Source organism: Zingiber officinale, chromosome 5B (genome assembly GCF_018446385.1).
Source record: "Zingiber officinale cultivar Zhangliang chromosome 5B, Zo_v1.1, whole genome shotgun sequence".
NCBI classification, from domain to species: domain Eukaryota; kingdom Viridiplantae; phylum Streptophyta; class Magnoliopsida; order Zingiberales; family Zingiberaceae; genus Zingiber; species Zingiber officinale.
In genome coordinates this window covers 115,378,574-115,402,901 of record NC_055995.1, presented here as the reverse complement: position 1 = coordinate 115,402,901, position 24,328 = coordinate 115,378,574, and the positions used below count along the sequence as shown (strand labels likewise).

Below are 24,328 nucleotides of genomic sequence, written 5' to 3'. Positions count from 1 at the left end.
TTATGCGGCTTTGTCTAAGAAAGTGGTTGTTGCTCCAATAACCAAGAAGGCCTAGTGCCTCGCCACTTCCTGGAAGCCAAATATCGAAATAAGAGTTTAATTGATTAACTGAAAAAGCATTAAATTATTTTTTTAAAAAAAAATGCTTTAAAGGGTTACTCAATTTGTTTTGAATAATATTTTAAATTTTTTTAAAAAAATATTTTTAAGTTGCACAACAAATTTTATTATTAATTTAAAGGTATTTTTCTTTCTTAAAATTTTTAGAAACTCTTCCAAATGCTTAACAAATTCAGTTTAAAAATTCAATAGTTTCTATTAAAATGTTTTTTGCCTTAGAAATTTTGCCTTAGAAATCTTTTTTACTTAATTTGTTTTTGCTTCAACACTTATGAAAGTTTCTTCTGTTGAAAATGTGTTTCTAACTTAGAAATTTAACTTAGAAATTTTTTTGAAAGTTACTTATTCCGTTGCACACAATTTATTTTTAACTTTGAAAATTACATTTTCTTTTAACTTAGATTTTTTTAATTTTTTTTAAAGTTAACCTTAGACTTGTTAAGGAGCCCCAATTTTTTATGTGATCAAAGGGGGAGAAGAATGTTAAGTCTAGGAGGAGGTATAATTTCATTGAAAAATCATATTTGCACTTTTTTGCAAACTTAATTGTTTTTACTTTATGTTTGTTTTACCCTAACTTAACTTGGGTTGCTCACATCAAAAATGAGGAGATTGTTGGAACTCCAAGGTATTTTGATGTGATCAAACAAGTTAAGTTAGGTCCTGTTTGTTTTAACCCTTGTGTCTAAGTGTGCAGGAGCTTAGGAGCACAGAAAGTCGAGCGGAAGACGCGGCTAGCGAGAAGGACGACACGGGGAGAGAGCCGATGGGCTTGGTGCGTCTGAGGGACGCGGTGCCACAGAAGAGTACACTGATGGATGAGAAGAATGTGTGCGACGTTCGAGGGACGAGAAATCGCGGAGGAAGGCTGCTCGAGGAGAAAGCCAAACTTGGGTTCGGGTGAGCCCTATTCCGGATGGCCAATATCACCCAAGTTAGCGGAGCCGGAGCGAAAGACCCAGACTGAGACGAGCTGAACCGGAGCAGAGGTCCCAGACAGAGAAAAGTCAACCTTGTTGACTTTCCTGGTCCGGACTCCTGGAACAGTCCGAGGCGTCCGGAATGCTTCCGGGCGCTCGAGCCTGACTTTTTAACCAGATCGAGTTTTAACTCGATCTAAACGTTAGGGGATAAAGTTTATCTCCCTCAGGGTGCCCCGAACAGTGCTATAAATAGAGCACTGATTTCCACAGTTTAGAACAACAACTTGTAATCTAGTTCTTTCATTTCTGCTTTTTCTTTTGTGCTGTCAACGCTGTAAGAGGCTACTTCGCCCAAAGGAGATCATCAAATAGTGCGCCATATTTTCCTTGGATTAACAATCCTCTGATTGCAAACCAAGTAAATCCTCTGTGTCTGATTTCATTTAATTAGTCTCTTTTTGTTTTGATTACAAGTTTATTATTAGTTGAAAATCCGAGAAAGGTTGGTTTATTTTTTCAAGGCAATTCACCCCTCCCCTCTTGTCGGCCTCCAAAGGGACCAACACTTCCTTCTCTTCTTCCTCTTCTTCAACTTCTTCCTCTTCTCCAAGCCACCGGCCATGAAGTGATCTATCAAGGAGGGGCGGCGACCCTCAAGGATGAGGGGAGGGGCACCGACCCTAGCTTGGGAAGAATGGCGCCGACCCTAGGTGGTGATGAAGGTGGCGCCGACAAGGAGGAAGAGGGTAGGTGTGGGGCGCCGACCACAAGGGGAAGGATGCGTGCCGCCGACCCTAAGTGGAGAAGGGGCTTGAGGAAGATTAGGAAAATTAGAAAGTTAATTTCTAGGAGTCACCACCTACTCTTTTTTATAGGCTTGTCGTCGGTTACAAAGAAAGAAAAAATAATAGAATTTTATTTAGAAAAAATCTCCCTTTTATTTTTTCTTTATCACCAAATTCTGTTGAGAAAAAATCTTCCTTTTCATAATCGAATTCTGTTTAGAAAAAATCCCCTTTTTCATAACTGATTTCTATTTAGAAAAAATCTCCTTTTTCATAACCAAATTTTGTTTAGAAAAAATCACCTTTTTCATAACCAAATTCTGTTTAGAAAAAATCTCTCTTTTCATAACCGAATTAAACCAAACCAAGTTAAGTTAAACCAAACCAAGTTAAGTTAAACCAAACCGGATGGGTGGATGTGAGGCTTTATATAGAGGCTACAGCAGGGACCTAGAGAAGGAATTGGTTTAGGCCTCCTGATGGGCTTGGGCTTCCTATGTTCGGCTCGAACACCCAACTCAAGTCCATCAATAATAACCCATACCACTAAAGGGTTATTATTGAACTACTGCACCAATCCCATATTGCAATATGAGCTCCTTCTTATCATGAGTGCGTTAAACTCCTTGTGTTTAAGATATCGTATGCCCGTTAATTAAATGAGTTACTGACAACTCAATTAATTAACATCTAATTCCAAGAGTAGTATCACTCAACTTCATTATCATGCTGGACTAAGTCCACCTGTAGGGGTTACATGATAATCTTTATGAGCTCCTCAAGGGGACATTATCAACCTAAATAATTAGGGCACGGATTCCTTCTATAATCAATAATACGCCATATAAATAGTACTATTTCCCAACTCATCGGGCCTATTGATTTAACGGATAAATCTCACCCATTGATAAGTTAAAAAAATAAATACTAAGTATATAGTGATTAAGAGGACGCACATCCATAATAACAAAGGTTCTGTTCTTTTATGTAGTCAGTATAAATCGAACAACCTCAAATGGTTCTGCTCAATATACACATAGTGTACTAGTGTAATTTTATAGTCAAGACCGACTAATACCAAATTACACTACAACCGTTCCAATGGTTTGTTCCAATCCATCTTGGTTGTGAGCTACTATTTATAATTTATAAGGAACTGATAACATAATCTTCTGTGTGGCACCACACACCATGTTATCTGCAATATAAATTAAATGGACAACTGCATTGACATATATATAAATATAAAATATAGACATTTGACCAAAGTGATTCTCATTTCAAAATATTTCAAAACAGATGTTCATACAAAAGCTAGGCTTATAGTATACATCCCAACATAACACCCATGTACAATCACTCATGCACTCGTCCTTGCCCGTATAACTCTCAACCTTACCTTCAAACCTCCTCCATCAGCCGTGCATTCCTCAGATGTCTCTCCATCCTTCACGCATTGCCTTTAGGAGCTTCCATCGGCCTTGTCCTTGTTGTCGGGTCTTCCCATGACCTTGCCTTCTAGCCTCCTCCATCAGTTTTGCATCTCTCGGATGCTTTCCCATCCTTCACGCCTTGCCTTCAATAACTTCCTTTGGCCTCGATCTTTATCCTTGCCAAGCCATAGTTAGACTTACACCACCAACACTCCACTTAGACTTTCACCTTTGCCCAGATTACACTTGGATTTTTCTTATTGTACCTGCAGCCTACATACTCATAATGCATATAAAATATAACAATAAAACTAACTTAAATATTTATCCAAACATCAAAACCTAGGGTCACATACATTGCTCAAACGAATTTTTTGAGTACAGGGTGGATTATGGGAGTGTGCGACTTGAACTATTGATTAGGCCATGCAGATATATTATTTTATCTACCATGTTGGAATGAATTCATAGCTAAATGTGTCTCTGCATCCAACCATCATGTAAGCCCCTTATGTACTTATATAGTAGAGGATTGGCCGGTTCGCTTGAGGAGAGGCTTTTCCATGATCATACCTGAATGATGTTATGCATGAACAGGCTCCGTAAGATCCCATAGAATAAAATAAGTGATGTGGCATGATTCAATGTTATGTTTATTACACTTCCTTATTTATAGTATAGAAATGCATTCATTTCCTCTGCATCGATCCCAATCCATAATACTATCGGAGTCAAATAGGGGATCTAAGGAAGAGCAGAGGCTAGACTTTATTAGTAACAAGTAAATACTTTGTATGTAAAAAAATTGAGATGTTGTGGAGGTAAACACAAATAAAAAGACATAAGACAATTTCAAAAAGCACTTGATCATAATCAAATTTATAAGCCTACTTGGATATTGAGCATTTACCTGTAAGAACTAAATTAATTGTAATGAATAGGTCTAACTCTATAAAAAAAAATAGAATATGGTAAATGCTTTCTTACATGGAGTCATTATATATGATATGTGAGGATATGTATGAGATATGGATCTATTTATACCAATCCTTTCATTCTTGCTCGAGCAAGATGATGAAAGATTATCATGTCCGGTTCCTTCGGAGGATGTATCCATAAGAATTCACCTATCCTAATAACAAAGAAGTCTGATTTGAACGATCCTGTATTAAGTGCTAAATTAGCTAAAGGGCTGAGACATAATTACTATAGAGAACTCAACCCAACGATTTTTTATATATTTTTCTAGTAGTAATCCTAGGTATTATTATATGTAATGTAGACTTAGTGATTCTAGAACCGTCAATGATTGGTGAACCGACGGATCCTGTAAGTATCCCGTGGTAGTTTTGATGTGATCAACCAAGTCAAGTTAGATCCTGTTGTGTTTTAACCCTTGTGTCTATGTGTGTAGAAACTTAGGAGCGTAGGAAGTCGAGCGAAAGACGTAGCTAGCGAGAAGGATGGCACGGGAGAGAGTTGATGAGCTCAGTGCGTCTGAGGGACGAGGTGCTGCGGAAGAGTACACTGGCAGACGAGAAGGAAGCGTGCAACGTTTCTAAGGAACGAGAAGCCGGAGCGGAAGGTTTCTCGAGAAAGGTCGGAAGATGGGTTCGGGTGAGCCCTATTCCGGATGGTCAAAATCACCCATGCAAGCAGAACTAGAGCAAAAGACCCATACCCAAGTGAGCCGAAGTCAACAGAATGTTGACTTTTGGGTTTAGGCGCCCAGAACCCTTCCGGGCACCCAGACAAGAAATTTTATCAACTCATGACGTGGTGCGATCTATTGCAACAAGGATAAAATTCTATCCATGTCCAGGCATCTGAAACCCTTCTAGGCGGCCCAATCAGGGCTATAAATACAACTCTAATCCTAGAAGCTAAAAACAACACTTATAATCGATTCTAATACAGTTTAGCTTTGTAGTTGTGAGATTTGACTGCTGTAAGAGGCTTCTCCACCCAAAGAAGATTTTAGTGAGCTTTGATTTTCTTGGATTAGTAATCCACTAATTGCAAATCAAGTAACTCTTTTTGTGTCTCTTCTTTCTTTAATTAGTTTGTATTACTTTTTATGTAAGTGTTAATAAAGTTGTAAAGTTCGAGGAATGTTCATTTTTATTTGCAGGGCTATTCACCCCCTTTAGTCGGCAGCCAAGGGACTTACAAGTGGTATTAGAGCAAGAACGCTTCAGGAGGACTAACTGCTAATTGAAGCAAAAGAGATGGTCGGACCAAGCATATACCTGCAAATGTTTGAGGGGAGTTCTCATTCTGAGAATGAAAAATGGAGGTATTTTTTTGAACTAATTTGATATATAATGCTTTCTATGAAATTTGGTTTTGATGTCCCCAAAAGTAAAGATGGAAAAGAATTCAAGGAGCATCTTTGGACTCAAAAGCAGCGTGACAAATTCATAGCAAATGGTAAGGCCGAGTTCCACCTACTGCGTGTTCTTCCTGATCAAGAACTCGACAAAATCGGCAATTACCAATGCGCAAAAGAACTTTGGGAAAAGTTCTTGGAGCTCTATGAACAATCGACAAAAGAAAAATCTGATTATGCTATGGATACTAGCTTGTCTTCAAAAGCATCCAGATTCGAGAAGATTACCGAAATAGCGCTAATTGCAGAATACCTACCTGAAGATGATGAAAGCACATCGAAAATGAGCATCGATGAATGGGAGACACTGCAGAAGAAAGCAGTAATGAGAGGGGAGCGTCTATCGACGAATATATGATAAGTCAGGTAAGTAAGCTTCCTCCAGAGCAATTATTTAAAATTGTGCAAATGCTAAGTAAATCATTATATAAAAAGAGAATAAAGTATATAAAGTCAAAAAAAGAGCATGCATGCCTAAAAGAAGAATTTGAAAAACTAATAGATGAAAATACAAAATTAAAAGATAAAATTGAAATGCTAGAAAAAGATGATTCATGCTCAAATTTTCTACATGCTAATGATAGAAATTTTAAATATGATTGATGCCTTAATTGACATTTTAAATTTCATAAGAGCCAAGTTAGAAGAATATCATAAAAACATATTTCGAAATTTTTTTTGATTAACTTAGTTGGAAGGAACCTATTTTGAGTTCCAAAATTATGCTTAAATTGAAAAATCATTATGCATGTGCTATTTTAATTTTGATTTCATATTCTTACTTAGAATTATCAAATAAATAGTTCTGCATAATTTCTGTTAAAAAATTAATTAAAATTAATTTTTCTAAAAAAGAGAATTTCAATATTCATCTATAATTTTTTTTAAAATTTTTTGATTTAAAAATATCTTGCAGTGCTATTTATTGCAAAATTTAATTTTCTTTGGTACTTTATCGTTTTCTCTATCTAAGAAAATTTTCCTGAAATTTTTTGACCATGCAAAGTTACTAGTTATTATGTATCTCAGAAAATATTTTAAGAATTTTCAAGGTCAATAACTATTTTTAACTTCTTGAATTTATGCTGAAATAAATTTATTTATGCTTAAAATAATTTTTAATTTTTTGTGAAAAATTTTAATTTGCTTTAAATATGTTTGTTCAACTGTTATAAAATCTTCAGAATTTTTTTAAGTCTAAAACACTATTTAAATGAAAACAAAAATATCTTTATCTAAAATTTAAAAGTTCATTATTTTGAATATCAGTTAGTTTTTTTTTTAACCCTTAGACTTTATTTCATGTTATTTTCTTGGACTACCCCATTTTAATGTGATCAAAAGGAGATAATTAGTGAAGTCTAGGAGGTAGATTTTTTTTTTTTTTTTCATATTTTGTACTTGTAATTTATTATTTTTGTTTGTTTTACCTTAACTTAACTTAGGTAGCTCACATCAAAAAGGAGAGATTGTAAGTATCCCGTGGTAATTTTGATATAATCAACCAAGTCAAGTTGTGCAAAAGATGCAGCTAGCGAAAATGACAGCACGGGAGAGAGTCGATGGGCTCGGTGTGTTTGAAGGATGAGATGCTGCGGAAGAGTACGCTAACGGACGAGAAGGAAGCGCGCAGCATTTCCGAGGAAGGAAAAGTCGGAGCAGAAGGTTGCTCGAGAAGGCCGGAAGATGGGTTCGGGTAAGCCCTATTTAGGATGACCAAAATCATCCAAGTAAGCGAAACTGAAGCAGAAAACCCAAACCCAAGCGAGCGGAACTGGAGCGGAAGACTGGGCGCCACTAACCCTTCTGAGCGCCCGAACCATAAATTTTATCAACTCGCGATGTGGCGCGATCTGTTGCGATGAGGATAGCCTGAAACCCTTCCATAAAAATCCATTTTTTCTTTTTCTTTCAATTTTTATTTTTTATTAGAAAAATATTAAATAATTACAATGGATTTTTTAAAAATAATAGTTTATTCTTAGATAAATCAATTTCAAAATGCTTCCGTAAAGCGTCTAATATATCTTTCAAATCTTCTATCCTAATTCTCATAAGATATTCTTTACTCTTGCTCAAAAGTTCTAATAAAAATAAATATAATTGACATTTTATTAAGTATCAAGCTTCCTAACAGGATTGACCAAAATTCAAAATCAATAAGCTAAAACCTAATGCATCAACGACTCATTATGCCTTCGCTTTATAAGCCAACCGTAGAGGAACCGGTGGATCAGAGAATTTTCCATCCACAATTTGTTGAAAGATCCATTTGTTGGCGGCGTCAGTATAGTGAACTCCATCCCAAATGATCCTCTTTGATGGATTCTGGCATGCCTTCCCTACCATTACCTCTTTTCCATTTCTTGTCACTATCGATCCGCATCCGATATTTTTATTGTAGTTGTACTTTCCTCCATGCCCACAACACGCTACAAGTGGCAACTCAAATCCTACAAAAATCATATTTATAAGAGTTTAAAATTTAGAATTTAGGGTTTAAATGTAATTCTTACATACCATGTTGGTGCGCATGGCTTAGGAGCTCGCGCTTAACCGAGAAAATATCCACATAGGTGAAGACGCCGAGCGGGAGATCCTTCCTCAGTCGACTCAAAGTCTGATTTAGCTTTCAATTGAAAAGTTGGGCCACTTCGTTGAAGGGGGCCCCACAACCAAAGCGATCCACCTCTGGCGCTTTAAGGGTGAGCCGGTCCAAAACATAAGGGAGGCAGCCAAAAGGCCCGGTGTTGTGAATCCAAAAGTATCTTCCTCTTCCCAGTAAATGCTCTATAAACACCCAAAATAAAAAAAAAATACAGAAAACAAAATACTCTTCTTAGCATTAGCATTGATATCTTGAAAACGAACAAGCTACAAAAGATCAAGACATTAAATCCACCTGAATGGCAAGAACAAACTTGTCTAAGATATCAGGAATAGCCGATTTAACTTCGTTAGTGGTCCAATTTCTGAAGTAACTCTCCGTGAGGTCGTTTTGGCCAATGTCAATCGTGTATAAAGCTTGAGAGAAGTACTCTTTCTTTGGCAGTTGATCCTTGAACAATCCTACACACAAAAGGTAATTTAATATCTGTATTATGAATTCATGTATTAGTCAGTTGATTCTAGATCTACAATGCAAGAGAAGTCATCCATTTTATAAAAAAAAAGTTAAGTACAATATATGAATTGTTATGTATTAACCAATAAATAAAGAGTTTTTAGTATTATTATGTACCTTGCTGGATGAGTACTTGGGAGCGAGACTTAAACTAGGAGAACTCCCAAGTCTGGACATCCATGGAGATGGGGCTGAAGCCAGACTGGCTCAGTGTGGCATAAGACTGCCTGATCGTTGACCCAGACGTGGCGAAGTTCGCACCGTGAGAGAAGTTGGTGCCGACAGAGTTGAGGTAGGTGCTGAGGAACGGGAGGCCCAGACTACTCGCTGCAATAATATTATGATTTTGCGAGTGAGATGGTAGAAGACTATCAATTGCCGTAATTGAGATTGAGATAAATGAATAGATGTACCGATGAAATCGATGAGGAGGCGGCCGTTAGAATATCGGCCGACCGGCTCGCCGAAGAAGGACTCGCCATAGGGCGACGGGGTCGCCCCAAAGGCGGCCGACAGCCCGCCAGTGTCAGAGTTAGAGTCGCCAAAGTTGAAGATGGTCGGGAAGTGGCAGGAATCAGAGGAGGCAACTACGACGAGAAGGGCTTGGGCGAGGAGGAGCCATTGGAGGCCGCAACTAGAAGCCATGGAGAAGAAGGAGAAGAGAAGTGAGAAAATTGGAATGGAATTGTTGTGGTATAAATAGAGGAAAGCTTGCAACATGTATATAGAAAAATGTTGATAAGATTGACTTTTTCATAAATTATCTTTGGAATAATTTGATTATTTTTTTTCTCTTAATTTTATCTTATGTACATGGAATTTTTTGGTTCCTTTTTAGTTGTAATTTTGGTTTATAAATAGAGAAATCTTTACTATTCCCATAATATATATATTTATGGGATAAAAGATCATATACATATTGCTTTTTTAATTTTTCTTTTTGATTCGGCCATAAATACACTGTATAGAAATTTTCTTTTTTGTAATGAATTGATCGGTCTTTTTCTTTTTTATATGAAGAAAATAAGTTTCTTATCTTTAGTTAGGTAATTAAAGATAAAGATAGCCCATTGTTATTAGATAAGATTATTAATAAATTGGTTCGAGTTTTTAATGTTTTCTATTCTTTATTGTTTTTTAAAATGTAACTAAAATATGTTTGATATGTTCAGTAGTGAGGAATCAAGGCAACCGACTTATTGAAGAGCTGATTTGAACTTTTATGTTATGGTCAAAGTGACTCTAAAATAAACTTGTTTGGTTTGCAACCCTTAGAATCGTGCAGGTACCAGTAACTATGAGTGAGTTAGATATATATGGAACTAAGAGGTGTTGTTGTGTCGAATTTGATTATGAAGCTAATCATGTTGCGGACATCCTCATAAAATAGTTGACAAATCTATTGTCAATTATTTAATTACTATGATTAAATATCACTGTGCAAGTAATTGTTAGTTATGATTAATTAATATTTTTAAATATTTATCATATTGAAGGTCTCTTTTTGTTGCGACCGAGAAGTTATTTACTCGGTTAGGCTCAAGAATGTTTAAGATAGATAAGACATGCACTTTGTTTGAGATCGTAGCAACTTGTTCATTTGAGCTTTAATTGATATAAGTCTTTTATAAAATTCTTAAATCTTCCATAAACATAATGTATTAAGTGTTTTAGAAATTTTATACAAATTACGAGTAGATGAGCAAGATATATCAAAATTGCCGTGTTGATTAGGTGAAGACCGATTTGAGTTCACTACACAAACCCCCTTGAAGCATTTTAGAAGAGGACTCATGATTTCTCTAATGGAGTTTAATTGGTTTCAAACTTGTCCTTCAATTTTAAATATTATCTACGAATATCATTTTCACGGATCTGCTTAAGGATTGTCTTGAACTCTAGTAGTCCAGTCCAAAGAATTTTTTTTTTATTACTTATTATAAAATGGTTTTCTCTATTAAATTTAGTACATATCGGTTCTTTTGTAATTTTTTATATTTAATTTACTCATTTCACATCTAAAATCCAATCTACCTCATTTTCTTATATGGTCCCTAGTGGTTATAGATTCTTTAACCTTATGTGTTAGTGTCACCTTACTATAGTGAATCAAAGTTTCAAAAAAACACATTAACAATGACATTATTTCTCTTGTAATTCTTTGTTTCTTAATATACATAATTGAGTATGCATGTAATACACGTGACGATAGAGATAGGTAAGGAGATTGTTATTTTTTTTTATTTTTTTATTTTTTGTAATTCGGACATCTATTTAAATTTGATGAGTTTTTTTATTTTGGAGTAAAAAATTATAAAATGATTTGTCAATTATAATAAAAAGACCATCATCCTATGTTTTTTTTAAAAAAACATCAGATATGGTCTCGAGTCCAATTAATTCCGAGGTGAGTAGCCTTTTCTTAATTGTCCATCTGATAAATTTAGAAATGCAATGACTCTTGACACGATATTCCAATTATCCCAATAGTTCAAGTACAATCAATATAAGTTTGTCCGAGAATTGAATTGGGATAGTTCAAGTACAATCAATATAAGTTTGTCCGAGAATTGAATTGTGCGCGGATAAATTACCATGTCTCTTTCTGTTGTATCGTGGCTCCAGAGGACGAGTCATCAAATTATAAATTAAGAAATACTGACTTACTAAAGTTCAAATTTGATTTACCCATAAACATTGAAATTTCTTAAATATTAAGTTTTTTTAAAATTTTTTTTATTAAACCCATTAAATTTTTATTAAAAAACTATAATATTTTTATTTTTTAAAAAATTAGTTAATTTGGCTACCCACTAAATTAATTAATTTTTTTATCGATTGTATTTATTTGATTTTAATAGTAAAAATTGATTAGTTCAATTGGAAATGCTTAGAGTTCAATTATCAAAGATTTACTTCATTATGCCTTCACTTTGCAAGCCAACCGTAGTGGAAGCGGTGGATCCGAGAATTTTCTATCCACAATTTGTTGAATATACACAATAACTTATTTTAGAAAAATGTTTATACTAAAAAGTTAAACTTCACTTCTAATAAAAGTAAATATAATTGATAATTTATTAATTATCAAGATTCCCAACAAGATAGACTAAAATTTAAAATAAACAAGCTAAATCCTAATGCATAGCAGTTCATTATGCCTTCGCTTTGCAAGCGTAAAGGAACGGGTTGATCTAAGAATTTTTCATCCATAATTTGTTGAATATACACAATAACTTATTTCGAAAAATGTTTATACTAAAAAGTTGCAGTAAAGGAAATCAAACTTCACTTCTAATAAAAATAAATATAATTGACAATTTATTAATTATCAAGCTTCCTAACAAGATTGACTAAAATTTAAAATCAATAAGCTAAAACCTAATGCATTAGCGGTTCATTATGCTTTCACTTTGCAAGCCAACCGTAGAGGAACCGATGGATTCGAGAATTTTTCATCCACAATTTGTTGAATATACGTAATAACTTATTTATGAAAAATGTTTATACTCAATATGCTAAAACCTAATGCATCAGCGGTTCATTATGCTTTCACTTTGCAAGCCAACCGTAGAGGAACTGGTGAATCTGAGAATTTTCCATCCATAATTTGTTGAAAGATCCATTTGTTAACAGCGTCAGTGTAGTGAACTCCATTCCAAATGATCCTCTTCGATGGATTCTGACATGCCTTCCCAACCATGATCTCTTTTCCATTTTTTGTTACTGTTGATCCACATCCGATATTTATATTGTAGTTGTACTTTCCACCATGCCTACAACACGCTATGAGTGACAACTCAAATCCTACAAAAATTGTATTTATAAGAGTTTAAGATTTAGAATTTTGGGTTTAAATGTAATTCTTACATACCATGCTGGTGCGCATGGCTTAGGAGCTCGCGCTTGATCGAGTAAATATCTACATAAGTAAAGACGCCGAGCGGAAGATCCTTCCTCAGTCGACTAGTCTGATTTAACTTTCGGTTGAAAAGCTGGGCCACATGGTTGAAGGGGGTCTGATGGCCAAAGCGGTCCACCTCCGACGCTTTAAGTGTGAGCCGGTCCAAAACATAAGGGAGGCAGCCAAAAGGCCCAGTGTTGTGAATTCAAAAGTACCTTCCACCCTCCCAGTAAATGCTCTGCAAACACAATAAAAAATACAGACAAAACAAAATACTCTTCTTAGCATTTGAATTGACATTTTGAAAACGAACGAACTACAAAAGATCGAGAAATTAAATCCACCTTAATGGCAAGAACAAACTTATCCAAGATATCAGGAATGACAGATTTGACTTCGTCAGTGGTCCAGTTTCTGAAGTAACTCTCTGTGAGGTCATTTTGGCCGATGTCGATTGTGTATAGGGCTTGTGAGAAGTACTTTTCCTTCGGCAGTTGATCCTTAAACAATCCTACACACAAACGGTAATTTAATTTCTGTATTATGAATTCATGTATTAGCGAGTTGATTCTAGATCTTGCAATGCAAGAGAATGCGTCAAGTTCATAAAAACAAAGGTTAAATACAATATATGAATTGTATTATGGAGTTAATGAACCGATGATTAAGTTTTGTATTAACCAATAAATAAAGAGTTTTTAGTATTGTTGTGTACCTTGCTGGATGAGTGCTTGGGAGCGAGACTTGAATTGGGAGAACTCCCAAGTCTGGACGTCTATGGAGTTGGGGCTGAAGCTAGACTGGCTCAGTGTGGCGTAAGGCTGTCTGATCATGGACCCAGCTGTGGCGAAGTTCGCACCGTGAGAGAAGTTGGTGCCGACAGAGTTGAGGTAGGCGCTAAGGAACGGGAGGCATAGGCTATTAGCTGCAATAATATTATGGTTTTCCAGGTGAGATGGTGGAAGACTATCATGTTGCTGTAATTGAGATTGAGATATATGAATAAAAGTACCAATGAAATCGACGAGGAGGCAGACGTCGCAGTACCGACCGACCGGCTTGCCAAAGAAGGACTCGTCGTAGGGTGGCGGGGCCGCCCCAAAGGCGACTGATAACCCACCGCAGCTAGGAGCCATTGTAGGCCGCAGCTAGAAGCCATGGAGAAGTTGAGATATTTGGAATGGAATTGTTGCAGTATAAATAGAGGAAAGCTTCTATATAGATAGATAGATGTTGATAAGATTGACTTTTTCATAATTTATCTTGGAAATAACTTGGTTCAAGTTTTTAAGGTTTTCTATTCTTTATTTTTTTAAAAAAAAAATGTGACTAAAATGTGTTTGATATGTTCAGTAGTGAGGAGTTAAGGCAGCCGACTTATTGGAGAGTTGATCTGGACTTTATGTTATGGCCAAAGTGACTCTAAAGGAAACTTGTCTGATTTACAACCCTTAGAATCGTGCAGTATCAGTAACGATGAGTGAGTTAGATATATATGGAACTAAGAGGTGTTCTTGTGTCGAATTTGATTATGAAGCTAATCATGTTGCCGACATCCTCATAAAATAGTCGACAAATCTATTGTCAATTATTTAATTACTATGATTAGATATTTATCACTATTCAAGTAATTGTTAGTTGTGATTAATTAATATTATTAAATATTTATCATGTCAAAGGCCTCTTTTTGTCACGACCGAGAAGCTATTTACTCGGTTAGACTTGAGAATGTTTAAGATAGATAGGACATGTACTTTGTTTGAGTTAACAACAACTTGTTCGTTTGAGCTTTAATTGATATAAGTCTTTTTATAAAATTCTTAAATCTTCCATAAACATAATGTATTAAGTATTTTAGAAATTATATACAAATTAAGAGTAGATGAGCAAGACATATCGTAAATTGTCGTATAGGTTAGTGAAGAACAATTTGAGTTCACTACACAAACCCCACTTGAAGTATTTTAGAAGAAGACTCATGATTTCTTGAATGGAGTTTAATTAGTTTCAAACTTGTCCTTCAATTTTAAGTATTCTCCACTACAAATATCATTTTCTAATGTATTTAAGATTACTTAGGGAACATGTTGTTAGGATGACTCTCCTTCAAGATTATCTTGAACTCTAGTTCAGTCCGAAGAATATTTTTTTACTTATTATAAAAAAGTTTTCTCTATCAAATTTATTTCATATCGGTTCTTTAGTAATTTTTAAAATTTTTATATTCAATTTACTCATTTCACATCTAAAACTCAATCTATCTCATTTTATTAGATCGGTCCTAGTGGTGGTAGATTCTTTAATTTACTTTCAGTATTCACAACAATTTTTCTATCTAAAATACATAATTTAATATATCAAATTTATTTTATTAAATTTAGAGATCATTTTTTAATACATTATATATCAACTTTCTTATTTTTTCTCTCCTTTCTATAATATTTAAGAAATAAAATTCATTCCCTAAATTAAAAAAATAATTTTATAAATATATAATTTTAAAAATAGATAGAATATCTATAAAAATTTATTTAGCTATATTATTTAAAATTTTTTTAACTATCTTATATAAAAATTAAAGTAATTTTTTTTCAATAAAGTAGCTAATATGAATTCTCTCGTGTGAAGTCACGATACAGTATGCAAAAGTTTGAAAAAATCACATTAACAATGACACTATTTCTCTTGTAATTATTTATTTCTTAATATACATAATTTAGTATGCATGTAATACACGTGTCTATAGAGATGGGTAAGGATCGTTACTATTTTTTTTATTCGGGCATCTATTTCTGAAAGAGGAATGATATTCATCTATAATTTTCATCTAAAAAATTCATCTAGATAGACACATAAATGATGGACCCATAAAAAATGAAATGCTGGGTCCCATCTTTTATGTATCTATCTAGATGAATTTTCTAGATGAAAATTCTAGATGAGTATCATAGCTCCAAATTGAATATCTGAATACCAGAAAAGATTCAACTTCCCTGCAATTTACACAAAAAAAATCAATCATGGAACCAAACACTTGATTTGTATTGTCGAGTTGTAACTTAATCATCTCATTAAGAAGAATCTCCATCTCTTAAATATTTCCAACCAATTCCAACCTAATTTAAACACTTGATGATGTCACACAAGGAAAAACTGATGGAAGGAGAGCTTCCATACACAGGCTACACTAATGAATGTACAAAGCAAGAATCTCTATCACAATGAAATTTGATCGACCCTATTTTGATCTACACAATGGAAGTGTGAGGTGAGCAGCTAAACAGAAGAAAATCAAGCGGCGTTTAGATCCAACAAAAAAAATCTTAAGATCCAACTAAATCAGCTAAGGAAAATACCAGGGCAGATTTAGGGCAGGGGAGGACTAGGGGAAGAGTCTTTAGCCTTCGGACGTTCGATGGGAAGGGAGAGCGGCGAGCAGAGAGCGTCGAGAGTCTTTGGCCGCCGGACGTTCGATGGGAAGGGAGAGCGGCGAGCAAAGAGTGTCGAGAGTCTTTGGCCGTCGGACGTTCGATGGGAAGGGAGAGCGGCGAGCAGAGAGCGTCGAGAGCAGAGAGCAGAGGGCGCAGAGAGCATCGCCGGGAGTTCGATCGGGGCAGAGAGCGCAGAGAAAGAGCGGCGGCAAGGAGACGACGAGAAAGAGCGTGTTTTAGGGCAAGAGGAAGGATTGCGGCGAGAAATGAGCGCGAATCGAGCGACGCAGAGTGAAAAAACCCCAAAATTAGTGCTGACGTGTCATGTCCACGCAGGAATCCACATCAATCGAGATATGAATTCGAGAAGGTATTTCGAGATGCATATCATTTCTCGACACATAAATGATGCGCCCACAAAAAGTGAAATGGTGGGTCCCATCTTTTATGTGTCTATCTAGATGAATTTTCTAGATGAAAATTCTAGATGAGTATCATAGCTCTTCAATTTGTGATATCTGCCGTGATATAACCATTACATTTTCTTAACGTCTGTGGAAGAGTTTATATCGAAAATTGTTACAACATGTTGCATTTTATCTGAGAATAAGTTATCTAAGTTGCAGCCTGTCTTAATAGCTATAGTTCTCTATTGTTATCAGGTTGTAATCACCTTTATAGTTTCTTATCTATTTAATATGAAATATGTTCATTGTAATTTGCAGATTTGATTAAAAATCCACAATTTTAGCAATTGTAGCATGGAGGAAAGTCGTTGTTTCGGATAGGTCGGTGTTTATAAAGACCAATGTTTAGAGTTTTGTATGTTTGGTTTAGTAAATTTTTAAAATAAAACACGAGAGAGACCAGTACTGCGCTGACAGACATCTCTTATAACTTTAGTATTTGGATGTATGTTCTTTACCATCTGGATGTATGGTCATCGCAAAATAGCTTATTTCCTATTTTTGAATTGATTTAGCATATAATCTATGAGCATTAAAAAATATTTGAATCTAAGTAATTCTTGTTTGCTTAATAGGTTGTTATTTGATGACATCATCAAGGTACAGCTCCATCGACAATACAAAATTTGAACATGTACCATGTAGAGATTGCGGACGAAGAACATTAGTACGTGTTTCTAGATCGAGCAAAAAATCCCGGAAGGAGGTATTATGGATGTGCGCAACATGGCTGGCAAAAGTGAGTGGTAGCTGATACTTTGTCTAATGAAGACAGAAGTGAAATATGTCGTGGAAGGTTAGGAAGAATAGAGTCAAGGTTAGACAGTGAATACATTGCTTCTCGTGGGCATAATCTAGGAAATTGGAATGTACCATCAGTGGTCTGGATATTAGTTATAGTGAATTTAACTCTTTTGGCTATATATCTTATTACTTTGTTAGTTTGGTCTTGTTAATTAGTGTTGAGTAATGTTGTTGTTGTAATATGACAGATTAAATATTTGTAATAACCAGCTTAAGACTAATTAGTTTATTAGTTTAGGTGGTTAATTAGTGTTGACTAATGTTGGTACTGTAATGTGATAGGATAATTTGTTTTTAGTTAAGATGGATAATGCAGAACTTGTTATATACCGATTTGATCATTTTATAATGATTTTTTGTGCGTTCTTCTTTTTGGACTTGTTCTTACTAGTACCCATTTTGTAATGGTTTGATCATTTTGTAATGATATATAGCTGCCTCTTGATATCTACTAGCATTGCAAAGACCCTTGAGCAAGGCATTGTAAGGTTCAACTTGCACAACGTCCTCCCTATCTAAGAAGGTCATAGCCTCATTCAACTTCACAAATTTGCAAAGCCCATTGACAACATCTGTGTATGTAATAGTTAGAGGAGTAAATCCTCATTTTTTTATTTCTTGAAGAAATTCTATTGCAGTCTCAAGTTGTCGGTTGTTACATAAACATTGGATTAAATGTTTATACAAATATAAATCTTGATCACCCTTTATATTTCCCTTCATCCTTAACAATTTAATGCCTTCCTCAAATCTGTTGATGCTGCAAAGAAGAGGCATAACATTATAATAAAAGTCCGGAAGATGAGTGCAACCAGACTCGAGCATCTGCTGAAATACATTATGTGAAATTGGGCCCTTTATAAGGTAATTTAATGTGACAACATCTGGAAGAATCCCCGATTTTACCATTTCTTTATATACAAACATTACAATGATGAAAAAAAATTTCCACTGTGTGAGAAAAAAATATCTAAAAGTCTGTTGCAGCATGTTGAGATGGATGGTTGCTGTTTTGCTAAAATTGAATATCTGAATACCAGTAAAGCTTCAAATTCCCTGCAATTTACACAAAAAGAATCAATCATGGAGCCAAAACACTTGATTTGAGTAGAAGCTCATTTGAATGCTTTAAGAGCTAAGGTTACATCCAACATAGAATCCAACACATGAACTAACCTCTGAGGATGAAGGCCACCTTTAAGGGCCTGCACTACAGATATAAACTCCGCAGTATCTGGATTGACCATGTGCAGCAGTTGCATATGAAAATGTACGATAATTTAGAGAAATCCAGACGAAGGCAGGCTTGGGAATGGTTAAATTATAAAACTTGGTTATCATTTCATCAAACAATGGATATGCAAAGAGTCCTTTACTCTTAAACAATGAATATGCAAAGAGAAATTAAGTCTCAGCAGTTTGTTAAAATGGCATGCACAGCTACACTTAACCATCACACAGCATTGAACAAGCTTAGAAACATAAGAAACCAGTATCATATCACACAGCATTGAACAAGCTTAGAAACATAAGAAAAAGTATCATATAGACAGATCAAGATCCATATATTGTGTTTCAAGGAAAAAGATTTGAGACATCCTGATCTGGCTTAAACTTCTTGACTTCCCTTCTTGACTTCCAAAGCTTTGGCTTGGCACACTGCCTTCTTAGCCCCTGACAAGCCTGGGAGTGGCAGGAAGCTCTCCACTTGTTTCAAACCCTTTCCTCCTAATGTCGCCAAGTGTAAGAATACCCTCAAGAAAGTCTTCGTGATCAATGATAATAACACAAGTTTGTTGTTTGTCATGCATAAGCACAATGGCATCCTTTAGTATAGTAGTTGTATGAACTTTAGCATAGGTCTTTGACAATGCTAAAGAAACCTGGAGGAGAAAATAAATGTTTATGTGAAGCCAAACAAATTAAGAAGCACTAGTTGGGCTAGTAAGAAAGCTCTCTCATTACATTCGCCACTACCAATAAATTCATACCTTAAGGTCATCTAGTAGCATTTCATTGTTGATAGTGCCGACCTATCCGAAACAACGACTTTCCTCCATGCTACGATTGCTAAAATTGTGGATTTTTAATCAAATCTGCAAATTACAATGAACATATTTCATATTAAATAGATAAGAAACTATAAAGGTGATTACAACCTGATAACAATAGAGAACTATAGCTGTTAAGACAGGCTGCAACTTAGATAACTTATTCTCAGATAAACTGCAACATGTTGTAGCAATTTTCAATATAAACTCTTCCACAGACATTAAGCAAATGTAATGGTTATATCATGGCAGATATCACAAATTGAATATCTGAATACCAGTAAAACTTCAACTTCCCTGCAATTTACACAAAAAGAATCAATCATGGAACGAAACACTTGATTTGTATTGTCGAGTTGTAACTTAATCATCTCATTAAGAAGAATCTCCATCTCTTAAATATTTCCAACCAATCCCAACCTAATTTAAACACTTGATGATGCCACACAAGGAAAAACTGATGGAAGGAGAGCTTCCATACACAGGCTACACTAATGAATGTACAAAGCAAGAATCTCTATCACAATGAAATTTGATCGACCCTATTTTGATCTACACAATGGAAGTGTGAGGCGAGCAGCTAAACAGAAGAAAATCGAGCGGCGTTTAGATCCAACAAAAAAAATCTTAAGATCCAACTAAATCAGCTAAGGAAAATACCAGGGCAGATTTAGGGCAGGGGAGGGCTAGGGGAAGAGTCTTTGGCCGCCGGACGTTCGATGGGAAGGGAGAGCTGCGAGCAGAGAGCATCGAGAGTCTTTGGCCGCCGGACGCTCGATGGGAAGGGAGAGCGGCGAGCAGAGAGCGTCGAGAGTCTTTGGCCGTCGGACGTTCGATGGGAAGGGAGAGCGGCGAGCAGAGAGCGTCGAGAGTTAGGACCACAGAGAGCAGAGAGTAGAGGGCGCAGAGAGCATCGCCGGGAGTTCGATCGGGGCAAAGAGCGCAGAGAAAGAGCGGCGGCAAGGAGACGACGAGAAAGAGCGTGTTTTAGGGCAAGGAGGAAGGATTGTGGCGAGAAATGAGCGCGAATCGAGCGACGCAGAGTGAAAAAACCCCAAAATTAGTACTGACGTGTCATGCCCACGCAGTAATCCACATCAATCGAGATATGAATTCGAGAAGGTATTTCGAGATGCATATCATTTCTCTTATGTGTCTATCTAGATGAGTTTTCTAGATGAAAATTCTAGATAAATATCATTTCTCTAATAAAAAAGCCATCACCCTGTGTTTTTTAAAAAATAAAATCAGATATGGTCCAGGTGAGTAGCCATTTCTAATCGTCCTTTTAATAAATTAGCATATCTCTTACCATTGTATTGTGCCTCCAGAGGACAAGCCATCACCAACTTATAAAATAAGAATTACTTACTTGCTAAAGTTCAAATTTAATTTACCCATGGGTTTAAATTTCTTTAGAAAGTGCAAAAGAGTGTCAAAGTTTACCATCTATTTTCATAATGTCAAAATTTATCATTTTCAATTATGATATGCAGTTCATTAATTATTTTAACTAATTTACATTTATTTAGCACTTCTTTATTAAAAATAAGCAAAATTTTAATTCAGAATAATTCAAAAAATTTGATTCAATTTATTTTTAATATCAATTATTTTGATTAAATCTATTCTATGATTTTAAATTTTAAAATCAATTAAACTATTTTTTAATTAAATAATAAAAATAAAAATATTAAGATTTTTTAAATTTTTTATTAAACTGATTAAGTTTTTATTTAAAAACTATAATATTTTTATTTTTTTAAAATCAGTTAATTTGATTTCCAATTAAATTAATTAATTTTTTATCGATTTTATTTATTTGATTTTAATAGTAAAAATCGATTAGATAATTAAGATCAGGCGAGATTATGTATGCTCATTATGCTTTCGCTTTGCAAGCCAACCGTAGAGGAACAGGTGGATCCGAGAATGTACCTAATGCGTAAGCAGCTCATGATGCCTTTGCTTTAACCATCACAAGATCTGAAGAATGTTTATACTAAAGTTACAGAATCAAACTTCACTTCTAATAAAAATAAATGTAATTGACAATTTATTAATTATCAAGCTCCCTAACAAAATCGACTAAAATTCAAAATCAATAAGTTAAAACCTAATGCATAAGTGGTTCATTATGCCTTCACTTTGCAAGCCAAACGTAGAGGAACAGGTGGATTCGAGAATTTTCCATCCATAATTTGTTGAAAGATCCATTTGTTGGCGGCGTCAGTGTAGTGAACTCCGTCCCAAATGATCCTCTTTGATGGATTCTGACATGCCTTTCCAACCATCACCTCTTTTCCATTTTTTGTCACTGTCGATCCGCATCCGATATTTATATTGTAGTTGTACTTTCCTCCATGCCCACAACACGCTACGAGTGGCAACTCAAATCCTACAAAAATCATATTTATAAGAGTTAAAATTTAGAATTTATGGTTTAAATGTAATTCTTACATACCATGCTGGTGTGCATGGCTTAGGAGCTCGCGTTTGACCGAGTAAATATCCACATAGGTGAAGACTCCGAGCGGGAGATCCTTCCTCAATTGACTCAAAGTTTGATTTAGCTTTCGATTGAAGAGCTGAGCCACATGGTTGAAGGGAGCCCCACAGCCAAATTGGTCCACCTCTGGCGCTTTAAGGGTGAGCCGGTCCAAAACATAAGGGAGGCAGCCAAAAGGCCCGGTGTTGTGAATCCAAAAGTACCTCCCTCCCTCCCAGTAAATGCTCTACAATCACCCAAACACAAATAGACAAAACAAAACACTCCTTAGCATTAGAATTGATATCTTGAAAATGAACGAATTACAAAAGATCTAGAAATTAAATCCACCTGAATGGCGAGAACAAACTTGTCCAAGATATCAGGAATGACCGATTTGACTTCGTCGGTGGTCCAGTTTCTGAAGTAACCCTCTGTGAGATCATTTTGTCCGATGTCGATTGTGTATAGGGCTTGGGAGAAGTACTCTTCTTTCGGCAGTTGATCCTTGAACAATCCTACACACAAATTGTAATTTAGTTTCTGTATTATGAATTCATGTATTAATGAGTTGATTCTAGATCTGCAATGCAAGAGAATGCGTCAATTTCATAAAAATAAGGTTAAATACAATATATGAATTGTATTATGGAGTTAATGAACAAGTGATTAAGTTTTGTATCAACTAATAAATAAAGAATTTTTAGTAGTGTTGTGCACCTTGCTGGATAAGTGCTTGGGAGCGAGACTTGAACTGGGAGAACTCCCAAGTCTGGACGTCCATGGAGATGGGGCTAAAGCCGGACTGGGTCAGTGTGGCGTAAGGTTGCCTGATCGTCGACCCAGCTGTGGCGAAGTTCGCACCGTGAGAGAAGTTGGTGCCAATAGAGTTGAGGTAGGCACTGAGGAACGGGAGGCCTAGGCTGCTCGCTGCAATAATATTATGATTTTGCAGGTGAGATGATGAAAGACTATCAATTGCCATAATTGATATTGATATAAATGAATGAACGTACCAATAAAATCGATGAGGAGGCGGCCATCGCAATATCGGCCTGCCGGCTTGCCAAAGAAGGACTCGCCGTGGGGCGGCGGGGCTGCCCCAAAGGCGGCTGACAACCCACCAGTGTCAGAGTTAGAGTCGCCGAAATTGAAGATGGCCGGGAAGTGGCAGGAATCAGAGGAGGCGGCTACAACGAGAAGGGCTTGGACGAAGAGGAGCCATCGGAGGCAGCGGCAACTAGAAGCCATGAAGAGGAGGAAGAGATGTGAGATAATTGAAATAGAATTGTTGCGGTATAAATAAAGGATACAACATGCATATAGATAGATGTTGATCATTGACTTTTTGATAATTTTATCTTTGTACTTAGGTTAATTTTTTCTCTTAATTTTATTTATGTAAATCATTTATAGTGATTATAATTTTATATAAGAATATATGATATTCCCTAATATATAAATTTGGAAACATACCAATTATTAAATTATTTAAATTAAAGAGTTATACCGTCAGCATAATAAAAATATTATATTTGTTTTTAGAAAAAGGATAAGATAAATCTTTTGCCCTAATGTTTTAAATGGTTAAACTGATTTTTTAGACAAATCAAATTGGCCGAGCTTTATTATCAAAATTTAACAAACCAAATCGAATAAAATCGATTAACTCAGTTGATTATAGAATTAAATAATCTCGATTGATAACACCATTAGTTAACTAATGACATTAATTGATTGACATTAAGTATTTGAATGTTGATGGATATTATTTCAATTTATTTAGTTAAACTGATTTATAAATTTAAAATCAAATCAAATAAATAAAAAAATAATATTAAAAAAACCAAAATTTAAATTTAACAAATTAAAATTTAAAATTAGATCAGTTGACTGGTTAATCCTATTCTTGATTAGTTACGTTCGATTGTTTGAATTTTTAGATTGGGGTGTTGAGTTCAATTATCAAAGATTTACTATACAAATAATATTGATTGAGGCAATTAAGATCGGCGAGCTTATGTATACTTTAAACCGTCACAAGACTGCAAACATATTGTATGTACATCGGGTATCACAAATTGTATAGTATCAAAAATAACTGTTCTTCATATTACCCATCCGTTGGGAGAGTTTATAAATAAATAAAGATCCCTAGTCTGATCTTCCATACTGACCAATAATAGTATTCAAAATCTCCTCCTTGACCTCATGTCCTAAAAAAAGTAATCTTTTTTTGATAAAGTCGATTGATTAGAACAAAATCCTCTTCTTTAGTCCTCTAGGAGCCATACACGTACCTTTGGATGCACACGGTTCAAAATCAAAATGAAATGGAAAAATAGAATCACTATGTCTATTCTTGTTTTATTTCTTTTTTCTTTAACTTAAAATAGTTTTCTCAAAAAA

The 24,328-nt window shown here is 35.2% G+C and overlaps 2 protein-coding genes, 1 long non-coding RNA gene and 1 pseudogene across 3 annotated transcripts; all 4 read right to left on the bottom strand.

Moving 5' to 3' along the window:
- Positions 1–7,840: 7,840 nt before the first annotated feature.
- On the bottom strand, positions 7,841–9,419 carry LOC121986946 (annotated as a pseudogene).
- A 2,899-nt stretch (positions 9,420–12,318) lies between these two features.
- Positions 12,319–13,814, bottom strand: LOC121986945 (GDSL esterase/lipase ACHE-like). Its single transcript, XM_042540867.1, has 4 exons — positions 13,394–13,814; positions 13,023–13,189; positions 12,894–12,916; positions 12,319–12,550 (listed from the first exon to the last, which is right to left on the bottom strand). Exons 1-4 carry the CDS (start codon positions 13,812–13,814, stop codon positions 12,319–12,321), a joined length of 843 nt encoding a protein of 280 aa, XP_042396801.1.
- Positions 13,815–18,236: 4,422 nt separating this feature from the next.
- Positions 18,237–20,454, bottom strand: LOC121987752. Its single transcript, XR_006113716.1, has 3 exons — positions 20,092–20,454; positions 19,372–19,476; positions 18,237–19,263 (listed from the first exon to the last, which is right to left on the bottom strand). It is a non-coding gene; the product is annotated as an uncharacterized LOC121987752 (long non-coding RNA).
- Positions 20,455–21,566: 1,112 nt separating this feature from the next.
- LOC121986944 (GDSL esterase/lipase At3g26430-like) lies at positions 21,567–23,170 on the bottom strand. The gene is made up of 5 exons (XM_042540866.1): positions 22,936–23,170; positions 22,640–22,849; positions 22,271–22,437; positions 21,896–22,166; positions 21,567–21,829 (listed from the first exon to the last, which is right to left on the bottom strand). The coding sequence occupies exons 1-5, from the start codon at positions 23,168–23,170 to the stop codon at positions 21,567–21,569; spliced, it is 1,146 nt and encodes a 381-aa protein (XP_042396800.1).
- Between the last annotated feature and the right edge of the window lie 1,158 nt (positions 23,171–24,328).